The 12,309-nt window shown below is 41.9% G+C and overlaps 1 protein-coding gene across 4 annotated transcripts in view; it reads right to left on the bottom strand.

The window, feature by feature from the left end:
• Window positions 1–5,400, bottom strand: part of TRO (trophinin) — a 10,404-nt gene extending 5,004 nt beyond the window's left edge. Inside the window, exons 1-5 of one of the 4 annotated variants that reach the window (XM_059386079.1) lie at window positions 5,055–5,117; window positions 3,724–3,811; window positions 1,333–1,396; window positions 994–1,073; window positions 289–380 (exon numbers count right to left, since the gene is read on the bottom strand). In XM_059386079.1, the coding sequence (XP_059242062.1) occupies window positions 289–380; window positions 994–1,073; window positions 1,333–1,396; window positions 3,724–3,738 (251 nt within the window). In that variant the 5' untranslated portion in view covers window positions 3,739–3,811; window positions 5,055–5,117. Of the gene's footprint in view, window positions 1–288; window positions 381–993; window positions 1,074–1,332; window positions 1,397–3,723; window positions 3,812–5,054 lie in introns of all 4 variants that reach the window. The other 3 variants (XM_059386082.1, XM_059386080.1, XM_059386081.1) reach the window with 3 other exon arrangements.
• Window positions 5,401–12,309: the final 6,909 nt, after the last annotated feature.

Raw genomic sequence — 12,309 nt, 5'->3', positions numbered from 1 at the left:
CAGCCATCTAGGCTATCCTCTCCCAGATTCCTGAGACGGGAAGTTTCTGAAGAAACAGAAAACCTGACAGGAGGAATGCACTGCTCCAGGCTTCCACACCCTTCAGTCAATCATAATAAAGCACCACTACCATGTGCAGGGCTCCAACTATGTGAGGGAGCTGGAACAGGGTGTTATAGGCCCTGTCTTCCTGCTTCTCCAAGGAGATGTGAGGAGAGATGACAGGATGGGGTAGTCACATAGATAGAAGCCGAGCCTCCCTTCCACCCCACCCTTTTCCCAGCTTACGTTCCTAGTATGCCTGCAGAAGATTCCTGAGTGCTGATGAGAATATACAATCTACTTTGCTTATCAATTTCCTTCAGAATGACTCGAAACATCTGCCAAGTAAAAGAATAGCCTGTGAGATCACAAAATTCAGCCTAGGCATCAGTGAGGTTTCTGAGCATCTTGAAAATGAGCATGTGGACTTCCAACTGTGGCCACCCATTCAGCTGCATGCCTACCCACTCACCCTCACTGGACCGATTTCCATTCATAAAGATGATGCTAAGAAGCACTGTGTAGCTAGAGTTTTGAGTGTGTATGAGAAATCAGTGAGATAGTGGAGGTAAAGCACTTAGCTAAGTGGCCACCACTACAGAAAGCAGGTAAGAAATGTACTATTATCAGCATCACCTTTGTTATTGTAGATATTTAGGGAGATAGAGAATGGAGAATGAGAAGGAGAGGTGAGCATTTGAAATACATTACAGAACACATCCATCGTCAGACCGGACTAAGCTGAGAGGCTTGAGTCCTAGCTGTGTTTTACCACTGACTTGCTGTGTGACCCTGAGCTAGTCTATGTTCCTACTTAAGCCATTGTATGCCCAACTGTAGAGTGATGGGGATGGATTAGTGATCTCTGTGGTCTATTCCAGAAGAGATATGTAAGTCCTTATTGATTCAAGGCTTCCCCATTGTGCCCATCCCCCAGGGCTGCCCCTTCACCTTCTCCAGAGCGTAGCTTGCTCGTTCAATGATCTCTGGGAAATATTCATCATATTCTTGGATGACATCCTTCAGCATGTCTGTAGGAAGGGTGAAGTGGGAGCAGCTGGGCTGAGCAGGGGCAACGGAACTGCAGCCCTCTGTCCAGCCTGTGGGGACAGTGCAGTCTGAATTCTCAACTGTGCTAATGGGAGATGCCAGCCATAACAGAGTGTTGGGAGGGCAAGGGAGGGCATATGGGAGAATGAAGAGGCTATAAAAGTAAATTGGTTACTCCAGGGCATGGGAGAGAGAGGAGTTGAGAGAAGATTTCAGGAAGGCAGGTTGGTATGACTCTACCTGAGCGCTTGATGGGGATCTTTGTCTGGTCCTTAACCAACAGGTATTTCACCAACTTATTTGCCTGGGAGAAGAGGAATACATGGGGAGATCTCAATATGTTTTTAGAAAACTAGAATGACAAAAAAGAGGGAAAGTGAAAAAGAGAAGAGACTGGGCAGCATAGGATTCTTACCCTTTTTTGCAAAATGGCCACATCTCGGGGTGGCAGAAGCCTCCAGTCTCATGGAATCAACCTGTAATTACTGCCACCTCTCTAAACCGCATGAGATCTTTTGACTACATCATCAGAAAGAAGGAAGGTCCAGAGTCACCAGGTAAAAGAGATGGCTCTGTCTCCTTACCCTACCTTCTCCTGAAAATCCCCCAAACCCTTCTTATAGTGGGTCCTGACATTACAACTGACCATCCTAAGTCCTAGATATGTCTTTCACTGCCTTCCAGCCAGGATTTTCACCCAAGGGCAGGACCTGGGGTTCCTTCTCTTCTTTTGGCCACCACTAACTCTGCTAAATGTATCCCTTGGACAAGTCACTTCACCTCTTTGGGACTCAGTTTTCTCAAATGTAAAACCGGAATCTATGATCCCCGGATAGGAAGAGTTACTTTCAAAACACAAAGACACAACTTTTATGAGCTACCCAAGCCCCTGGTAATTGGTAACTACTATGTAAATACCAGCTGAATTATATCCAGGTTGTAGCTAAGTATATGGATGTATTATTCCCCACCAATCTGTGAACTGTCAGAGAGCAGGAACTATATCACATTCTTCTCAGAATTTCCCACAGCCTATCAAAACACAGCGCCTGGCTCAGCGTAAAAAAGTCTCAGTAAACTTTTATAGAACAAACGAAAAAACTAGGAAGATAGGAATGGAAAAGAAGTGAAAATTTTAAGGATGGTGATGTCAGAGATCTCACCTTTTGTTTCCTCTTGCCCCAGGTACTGGTTGTAGGCTCCAGACTCAACTGGGCCAGGTAGTCATCTGCCAGGGCCTGTACAGCAGCTGCAACCTGAGTCTCAATGGCACTCATGTTGGTCCTAAAGGTGGCTATCTTGGCCTGGAGTCCTTGGTCAACAATTTTCATCTGGTTTTCAGCTGCCTGGGTCTTAGTGACAGACTTATGAACCCTGGATCCTCTCTTGACCTGAAGGGCAGCTGCTAGGGCTTGGTTTGTGATCATTTGAGCTAGGTCTTGGAGCCTCAGAGACCTCACAGGCAGAATTTGGGTCTATATTGGCAGCTTTCTTGCCCTTGAATTTTGGGGGCCTTAGCTACTATTGAGGCCTTAGTCTGCCTGCTAGGTCTCTCAGCATTTGGGGCCTCTAAGAGTTCAGTGTCAGTATTTATGCCCTTAACAGTTGGCTTCTTGGCTTTGGAGGCTTATTAGTCTGATGCAGGTTGTTGTGGCATGGGTAGTGGCTGCCTCATTATTAATTTGGCCTTGGGTGGTAGTTGTGTGGGTGGTGGTTGGAGCCAATGGGATATCAACAGCACTAGTTATGGCCTTATTGGCAGCCTTCTTAGCTTTGGAAACTTTCTTGGGCTTAGTGGGGACTATCAAAGCCTGGGAGTTGGCTGACCCACTGGTAAGTGGAGCCTGGATAGCCTACAGGATGTCTAGTAGGTTTAGGGCCTACAAGGATGACTTGGTCTGTGTAGTGACACCCTCCTTTCTAGTTGGATATTGGGAGGCTTGGGCTACCTTAGCAGTAACTCTCCTTGTCTTATTGGCTTTCTTAGGCTGAGCAGTGACTGAAGAAGCCTGAGTATTGGTTGCTTTGTGGTAACTGAAGCTTGGTTGATCTGGGGGATGATAGGCAGGTTTAAAGCCTGCAAAGTTACTTTAAGCTTGTTAGTGGCAATCTCATTGGCAGATGAGACTGTAGGGGCAGCAGGTATGGCTTTAGTAATAGACTTAATAGGGGCCTTCTTGGTCTTGCTTTTCTTAGGCCAGTTGGCAACTGGAGGGCCCATGGCCAGAGGGTCCTTAGTTGCTGCCAAGAGGGTAGGCATCAGCAAGACACTGTCCTCTTCTGTGGTCTCAGTCTGTGTGTCTAGAGGGAAGTGACGTTCCAGGATCCCAGAGGGAAGCATAGGGCCCTATATACTTAGGACTATGATCTGCTGAGCCATCTGGCCTCCCTACAGCCCACCCTTTCCAGGAAGGCCTCTCCTTCCTCTAATCAGTGATTAAAGGAGAGGAAACAGGAGCTAGAGTTGGGCAGGTTTTCTTCTCCTCCTCCTTCACTTTGCAGGGGAGGACTGAGACAGGTTAGGCAGGAAATTCTTCAACTACAGAGGAAACTCTTCAACTACAGAGTGGCAAGATTAATAAATGAACTCAGGAAGGGACAGATGGCCTGGTGAGAATGCAGAAACCTCACCTGGAATGGGAGCATCCTATAACCGCAGTCATTTCTCCTATTAATTTTTCTGAAAGGCCGAGTAACAGCTGAGCTGAGGGGAAGGGGCCTGAAGGGGAGAATGAGAAGGAGAGGGAGATTCACCAGACCTCCCAACTATCCTGAAAGAAGGGGTATCTCATCCAACTTTGTACCCCAAAGGCTTCAACTATTCGGTTCTCATACCTAGAAACACAGATCACCTACCTGAACCCTAGCTCCATTGCCTCCCCCCAAAAATTGCAAGTCAGTTCTACAGCCCCGCCCCCTAATCTTACACAGGCCTCGTACTGCAACTTAATAGGGCGCATGCGTGCCAACTGGAGCACATGCGCTTTGGTGGACTGGTCAGTCTGACCACCTCGATCTCATGGATGCTTCCCGCTCTCAGAGAAGCAGAATGTCTGAGACAAGCCCGGGACCCACTCTTCCTAACTGCGTCACATTTGGCTCCAACCCTTCCCCCAACGCCAGCCCGCTCCCTCTGCGGTACTGCTTTGCACCGCCCCTTCCCTAACACCGCCCACCTCTACTCTGCGTTACAGACACGCACCGCCCCTTCCCTATGTGCACCCTCCCTCCTTTCTGCAGTACTTCTCAGCAACTCCCTTTTCCTTAATACGCCCCTTCCCTCCTCTCTCCAGTGACTCCCCGCACTGCCCTTTCCCCCAAAACCGCTCCCCCACTTCCACGTTTGCAAGTGACCGGTTCCACCCTTTCTGCGACATCGATACCCCACCCACAAATCCGACGATATTATGCTTTTGTGTATTCCTTGTTCCCGAATACTAACAGGTTCTGTCCCTTCCCTTTTCAAACCGTAATCAACCAAGTCCTAGCCCCTCTTCCGTTCTGTCTGAGCCAGGTCATTCTTGCTATTCAAAAGGGATTCTGCCCTGCATTTCTGGGTCCTGACCCCTACTTTCTGTGGCCCAAACTGGATCCTGTCCCCACTCACCAGCCTCCCGGAGTCCTGCTATAGCTTACCACCCTCCCAAACTGGGTCCTGCTCCTTTCTACCGTCAGAACGATTGTTTTTTCTTCCCGCAGTCCGAATCGGGTCTGCATCCCTCCTTTCTGCGGCCCGAACAGAATCCAGATGTTTCCATTATAAGGCCCAAAGGGGATTCTGCCCCCTCTATCTCCTGTATGAACAGGGTCCAAGTACCCCCAAACCCAAGCACATTAATGCAGTTAGCACCTGAACCCGCGGCAGGTTTTCTTCACCTTAGGGTGTGTGGAGTCAAGCACATTAAAGCCATAGCCCAGAGGCTCCCACAGGTATTCACTAAAGCTGGGCATCTTTAGCTCACCTCGTTCTCTGGAGTCCAGAAGGCGTCTGCTCTCTCCAAGCTTCTCCTTAGGTTTGAGCTTATTGGCTTCCCCTCCCCAGCCGGAAGTGGTCCTGCCTTTTTCCACCTCCAGAGGGGTCTCCTTCCCTGCTTGTCAACCTCCTCCTTTACGCTCTACTTCCAACTTTCCTTTCTCCTCAGTGTGGTTTCTTTTCTGCTTACTATCGGTTATTCAGTCATCGCCCTTTCCTAGTCCCATTTGATTTTTCTATCCCCCACCATTCATTATTATCCCCATTCATATTTGATTCTTCTGTTCCCTCTAAGAGGACTGTGCTTCTCTGAGCTCCTATCCCTTCCTACAGCCCTCTCTATGCCAACACTAATTATGGAGTGTGTTGTTGTAGTGTGTGTCTGGGTCTCTTTCCCCAGCTGTTCTGGGGGCAGGGCACCAGTTCATATTCTTTTCCCTCTCTCAAGTGTGACCAGCTTAAGACATTTAGAGACTCTAAGCAGTAAGAGATAGGGTGCCCCCACAACATATACAATTCAGAATAAACACAGTAAAGGTAAAAAAGGATACCTTTTTTTTTTTTTAATTCCTGATGACTATATTGCTGCTTTCAGTGAATATCAACTTATCCTAAAATTTTTATTATTCCTCCTTTCCTGGTGCACTATGCAAGTACTTAGACTCTCGTGAAATTGAGTACTGTTCCCAAGTGCAACAAATAGTTCTGCTTGGGCATTTATTTATTCACTCAATCCTTAAGTATATACTTAGTATACTCAGTATATACTGAGCACACAGCTATGTCAAGGCATTCACTGGTTGTGGGCAAACAAAGACCAGTAGGATAGGATGCCTGTCCCTAAAAGAACTCAAATCTATTTCTTCTAAATATGGTTTTAAATTAGTTACTTTTCAAGTTTTTATTTTAATTCCAGTAGTTAACATACTGTTTGATATTTTAATTTCGGGTGTACAGTATGTGATTCAGCACTACAAATACATCACCCTGTGCTGTATTCCTCAGGACAAGTGCACTACTGAGACAAGTGCACTCCTCAATACCCATCACCTAATTTAACAGATCTCCTCACCAATCTACCCTATGGTAGCCATAAGTTTGTTCTCTATAATCCAGAGTCTGTTTCTTGATTTCTCTCTCTCTCTCTTTCTCTTTTTTTCCCTTTTTGTTTTGTTTCCTAAATACCACAAATGACTGAAACCATATAGTATTTGACTTTCTGTCATTATCTATATGTCTGTTTTTGTGCCAGTACCATGCTTTCTTTATCACTAAAGTTCTGCAATGTAACTTGAAGTCCACAATTGTGATGCCTCTAGCTTTGCTTTTCTTTTTCAAGATTGCTTTGGCTCTTCGGGGTCTTTAGTGGTTCCATACAAATTTTAGGACTGTTTGCTCTAGCCCTGTGAAAAATGCTATTGTTGTTTTGATAGGTATTGCAATAAATGTATAGATTGCTTTGGGTAGTATAGACATTTTAACAATATGTGTTCTTCAAATCCATGAGCATGGAAAGTCTTTCCATTTCTTTGTGTCCCTTCAATTGCTGTCATCAGTACGTTATGGTTTTCAGAGTTCAGATCTTTCACCTCTTTGGTTAGGTTTATTCCTAGGTATCTTATTATTTTTGGAGGAATTTTTAATGGGATAGTTTTCCTTAATTTCTCTTTCTGCTGCTTTGTTATCCGTGTATATGAATGTAATGTGTATGTCCACAATGATTTTGTATTCTTTAACTCTACTGAATTCGTGTACCAGGTCTAGCAACTTTTTGATGGAATTTTCTGGTTTCCTATATAGAGTATCATGTCACCTGTAAATAGTGAAAGTTCTCCTTCTTCCTTGCCTATACAGATGCCTTTTATTTCTTTTCATTGTCTGATTGCTGTGGCTAAGACATCCAATATTACGTTAAATAGCAGTGGTGAGAGTGGACATCTCTGCCTTGTTCCTGACTGTAAAGGAAAAGTTCTCAGTTTTTTGTGTTTTGTTTTTGTTTTTGTTTTTTCCAATGAAGAAAATAATAGCTGTGGGTTTCCAAATAGGACATTTTTATATTGAGTTATGTTTATTTTACACTTTTTTTTGAGGGTTGTTATCATAATTAGATGTTGTACTTTGCTAAAGGCCTTTTCTGCATCTATTGAAATGATCATAGGGTTCTTACCCTGTTTTTATTAATGTGCTGTATCACACTGATTGATTTGTGAATATTGAACCACCTTTGCAAGACATGAATGAATTCCATTTGATCATGATGAATGTCTTTTTAATGTATTATTGGATTCAATTTGCTAATATTTTATTGAGAATTTTTGCATCTATATTCATCAGGAATATTGAACTGTAATTTACCTTTTCAATAGACTCCTTACCTGGTTTTGATATCCGTGTAATGTTGGTGTCATAGAATAAATTTGGACATTTTCCTTCTTTTTTCATTTTTTAAATCATTTGAAAAGAATATGTATTAACTATTCTTTAAATGTTTCATAGAATATGCCTGTAAAGCCATTTGGCCCTGGACTTTTGTTTGTTGGGAGACGTTTGATTACTGATTTAATTTCTTTTGTGGTTATGGGTCTGTTCTAGTTTTGTAATTCTTCCTCTTTCAGTTTTGGTAATTTATATGTTTCTCAGCATTTATCCATTTCTTACAGATTGACCAGTTTGTTGGCATAGACCTTTTCATAATATTGTCTTATAATTCCTTGTATTTTGTGGTGTTGCTTGTTATTTTTCCTCCCTTGTTTGTGATTTTATTTATTTGGGTCCTTTCTTTTATCTTTATGGCAAGTCTGGTTAGAGGCTTATCAATTTTATTGATATTTTCAAAGAACCAGATCCTGGGTTTATTAATCTATTTCTTTTTTTTTTTAATTTTTAGTTTCTATATCATCTATTTTTGCTTGAATCTTTATTATCTCCTTCCATCTGCTGGCTTTAGGATTCATTTGTTCTTTTTCTTTACCTCCTTTAAGTGTAAGTTTTTTTACACTTGTAGTGCCTAGGGATTTGTGCTTCAGAAAGTGTCTTCGGTGTGTGCTGTGTGCACTCTGCTATTGTTCTTTTTCTTTACGTCCTTTAAGTGTAAGTTTTGGTAGTTTATTTCTGATTTTTCTTGCTTCTTGAAGTAAGAATGTATTGCTATTTTTTTCTCTCTCTCTTAGGAATGCTTTTGCTATAATCCAAAGGTTTTGAAACTTTGTGTTTTCATTGTTACTTGTCTCCATGTATTTTTAAAATTTCTTCTTTGATTTCCTAGTTGACTAACTTATTGTTTAGAAGCATGTTGTTTAATCATGCTTAGTGAAATAAGTCAAGCAGAGAAAGACAACTATCATATGATCTCCCTGATATGAGGAAGTGGTGATGCAACATGGGGGCTTAAGTGGGTAGGAGAAGAATAAATGAAACAAGATGGGATTGGGAGGGAGACAAACCATAAATGACTCTTAGTCTCACAAAACAAACTGGGGGTTGCTGGGGGGAAGGGGGTTGAGAGAAGGGGGTTGGGGTTATGGACATTGGGGAGGGTATGTGCTTTGGTGAGTGCTTTGAAGTGTGTAAACCTGGCGATTCACAGACCTGTACCCCTGGGGATAAAAATATATGTTTATAAAAAATAAAAAAATTTAAAAAAAAAGAAGCATGTTGTTTAACCTCCATGTATTTGTGGTCTTTCTAGACTTTTTCTTGTAATTAATGTAGTTTCATAGTATTGTGGTCAGAAAAGGAGCATGGTATGAATTCAATCTTTTTCTATTTGTTGAGCCTTGATTTGTGACCTAATATGTGATCTATTCTGAAGAATGTCTCATGCACACTTGAGAAGAATGTGCATTCTACTGCTTTAAGATGAAATGTTCTGAATATATCTGTTAAGTCCATCTTCTCCAGTGTATCATTCAAGCCCATTGTTTCCTTGTTGATGTTCTGTTAAGATGCTCTTTCCATTGATGTTAAGTGGGTTGTTAAAGTCCCCTAATATCATTGTATTATTATCCATTAGTTACTATATTTTTGTTAATTCATTTATATATTTGGGTACTCCCATGTTGGGTCCATAAATAACTATGATTGTTATATTTTTTGTTGGATCATTCCTTTTATGAGTATACAGTGCCCTTCTTCGATAAAGTCTTTGTTTTAAAGTCTAGTTTGTCTGATATATAAGTATTGCTTTTCTGACTTTCTTTTGACATCCATTTTTGCGATAAATGATACTCCATCCCCTCACTTTCATTCCAAAGGTGACTTTTGGTCTGAAATTATACTTTATAGGCAGCATATAGGTCTTTTTTTTTCTTAATTCAATATGACACCCTTTGTCATTTGATTGGAAATTTAGTCAATTTACATTCAAAGTAATTACTTTTTGAGAGAGAGAAACAAAAAGAGTGAGGGAAGGAACATAGGGAAAGTGAGAAAGAGAGGGCGAATCTTAAGCAGGGCCCATACCCTGCATGGAGACTTACATGAGGCTTGATTTCAGGACCCTGAGAACATGATCTGAGCTGAAGTCAAGAGTTAGATGCTTATTCAACTGTACCACCCAGGCATCCCCAAAGTTATTATTAAGATATGTATGTATATAGTGCCATTTTATTACTTGTTTTGTCATTGTATCTGTAGATTTTCTCTAATCTCTTCCTGGTTTTTTTTTTTTCACCTTTGTTCTCTCCTTTCTACTAAAAAGTCTCCCCTTTGATATTTCTTGCAGGTCTGGTTCAGGGGTCAGGAACTACTTTATTTTTTGTTTGTCTGACATAGTCTTTTTATCTCTCCTTCTATTCTGAATGATAGTCTTGCTGAATAAAGTATTCTTGGCTGCAGATTTTTCCCACTCAGCACTTTTACTATATCATGCCACTCCCTTCTGGCTTCCAAGTATTTCTCCATCTGGCCTTATGGGTTTTCCCTAGTACATCAGGGACTTCTTTTCTCTTGATGCTTTTAAGATTTATTTTTATCACAATATTTAGCAAATTTAATTACATTATGTCTTGGTGCTGGCCTGCTTTTGTTAATTTTAATGGGAATTCTCTGTGCCTCCTGGACCTGGATATCTGTTTCCTTTCCCAGAGTAGGTAGTTTTCATCTATTAAAATTTCTGCCCCCTTTTCTCTCTCATCTCCTAGAACTCCTATAATACAAATATTACATTTGAGGGAGTCAGTAAGTTCCTTAAGTCTATTCTCATGTCACATAATTGTTCTTCCTCTCTTTTGTTCAGCTTCATTACTTTCTATTACTTTGTCTTATAGGCCAGCAATTCATTCTTTTTTTTTTTCAATTTATTTTATTTCTTTTCAGTGTTCCAGAATTCATTGTTTATGCACCACACCCAGTACTCCATGCAATACGTGCCCTCCATAATACCCACCACCAGGCTCACCCAATCTCCCACTCCCCTCCCCTCCAAAACCCTCAGTTTGTTTCTCAGAGTCTATAGTCTCTCTTGGTTTGTCTCCCTCTCTGATTTCCCCCAACTCACTTCTCCTCTCCAACTCCCAATGTCTTCCATGTTATTCCTTATGCTCCATAAGTAAGTGAAACCATATGATAATTGACTCTCTCTGCTTGACTTATTTCACTCAGCATAATCTCTTCCAGCTCCATCCATGTGGATACAAATGTTGGGTATTCACCCTTCCTGATGGAGGCATAATACTCCATTGTATATATGGACCATATCTTCTTTATCCATTCGTCCATTGAAGGGCATCTTGGTTTTTTCCACAGTTTGGCGACCATGGCCATTGCTGCTATAAACATTGGGGTACAGATGGCCCTTCTTTTCACTGCATCTGTATCTTTGGGGTAAATACGCAGTAGTGCAATTTCAGGGTCATAGGGAAGTTCTGTTTTTTTTTTTTTAAGATTTTATTTATTTGACAGAGAGAGAGATCACAAGTAGGCAGAGAGGCAGGCAGAGAGAGAGAAGGGAGGAAGCAGGCTCCCTGCAGGGCAGAGAGCCCAACTCAGGGCTAGATCCCAGGACCCTGGGATCATGACCTGAGCCAAAGGCAGAGGCGTTAACCCACTGAGCCACCCAGGTGCCCCAGAAGTTCTGTTTTTAATTTCTTAAGGAATCTCCACACTGTTTTCCAATGTGGCTGCACCAACTTGAATTCCCACCAACAGTGTAAGAGGGTTCCCCTTTCACCACATCCTCTCCAACACATGTTGTTTACTGTCTTGTTAATTTTGGCCATTCTAACTGGTGTAAGTCAAACTCTCTCTTTTTGCAGATGACATGATACATTATATGGAAAACCCAAAAAACTCCACCCCCAAACTACTAGAACTCATATAGCAATTCAGTAATGTGGCAGGATACAAAATCAATGTACAGAAATCAGTTGCTTTCTTATACACTAACAATGAAAATATAGAAAGGGAAATGAGAGAATAGATTCCATTTACTCTTGCACCAAGAACCTTAAGATACCTGGAGATAAACCAAAGACATAAAGGATCTATACTCGAGGAACTACAGAACACTCATGAAAGAAATTGAAGAAGACAGCAATTCATTCTTCTGCTTCTTCTAGCCTGCTGTTCATTGCATCAAGCCAGCTTACAATCTCATTTACTTCACTCTTTATCTCTGATTCTTTTTTAACTATTTTATTTTTGTGGTAAGGGTCTCTCTGCTGTCTTCTATTCTTTTCTCAAGGCCAGTGAGTATCCTTCTGATCACTGCTTTAAATTCTCCATCAAGAATGTTACCTCTACCTGTGTCACCTAGATCTCTGACTGTGGCCTTATCCTGTTCTTTTATCTGGGACATAATCCTCTATGTTAGCATTTTGTCTAAGTCTCTACCTTCTTCTCTGTATTAGAAAAACCAGTTATGTCTTTGGCTCCTGAAATTAATGCCTTAAGAAGAGATCATGTAGTGCCTAGGGATTTGTGCTTCAGAAAGTGTCTTCGGTGTGTGCTGTGTGCACTCTGCTGTTGTATTTTGGCTGCTCTATCCTTTAGGTCAGTCATTTGTAGAGGATCTCCTTGCCTACTGTGGACAGTGTTTGGTCCCTGGCCTGAATATAGTGAGCTAGGTGTGTTCCAGTTTGTTGTTGGAATGAGACCTGATACCACCTCCACCAGAACTGAGGTCCTTCAGAACTCTCTGTTCTGGAAACATGGTGTGGGCAGACATGTTTGTGCTGGTCTTCTGTGGGAAGGACACACTGTATTGGGAATGAGGCAAGTGTGAATGAAGACAATCCTGCCAGAGT

Source organism: Mustela nigripes, chromosome X, assembly GCF_022355385.1.
Source record: "Mustela nigripes isolate SB6536 chromosome X, MUSNIG.SB6536, whole genome shotgun sequence".
Lineage (NCBI taxonomy): Eukaryota > Metazoa > Chordata > Mammalia > Carnivora > Mustelidae > Mustela > Mustela nigripes.
Note: the sequence above shows the minus strand (reverse complement) of the source record. Positions and strands in the feature narration are given on the sequence as shown.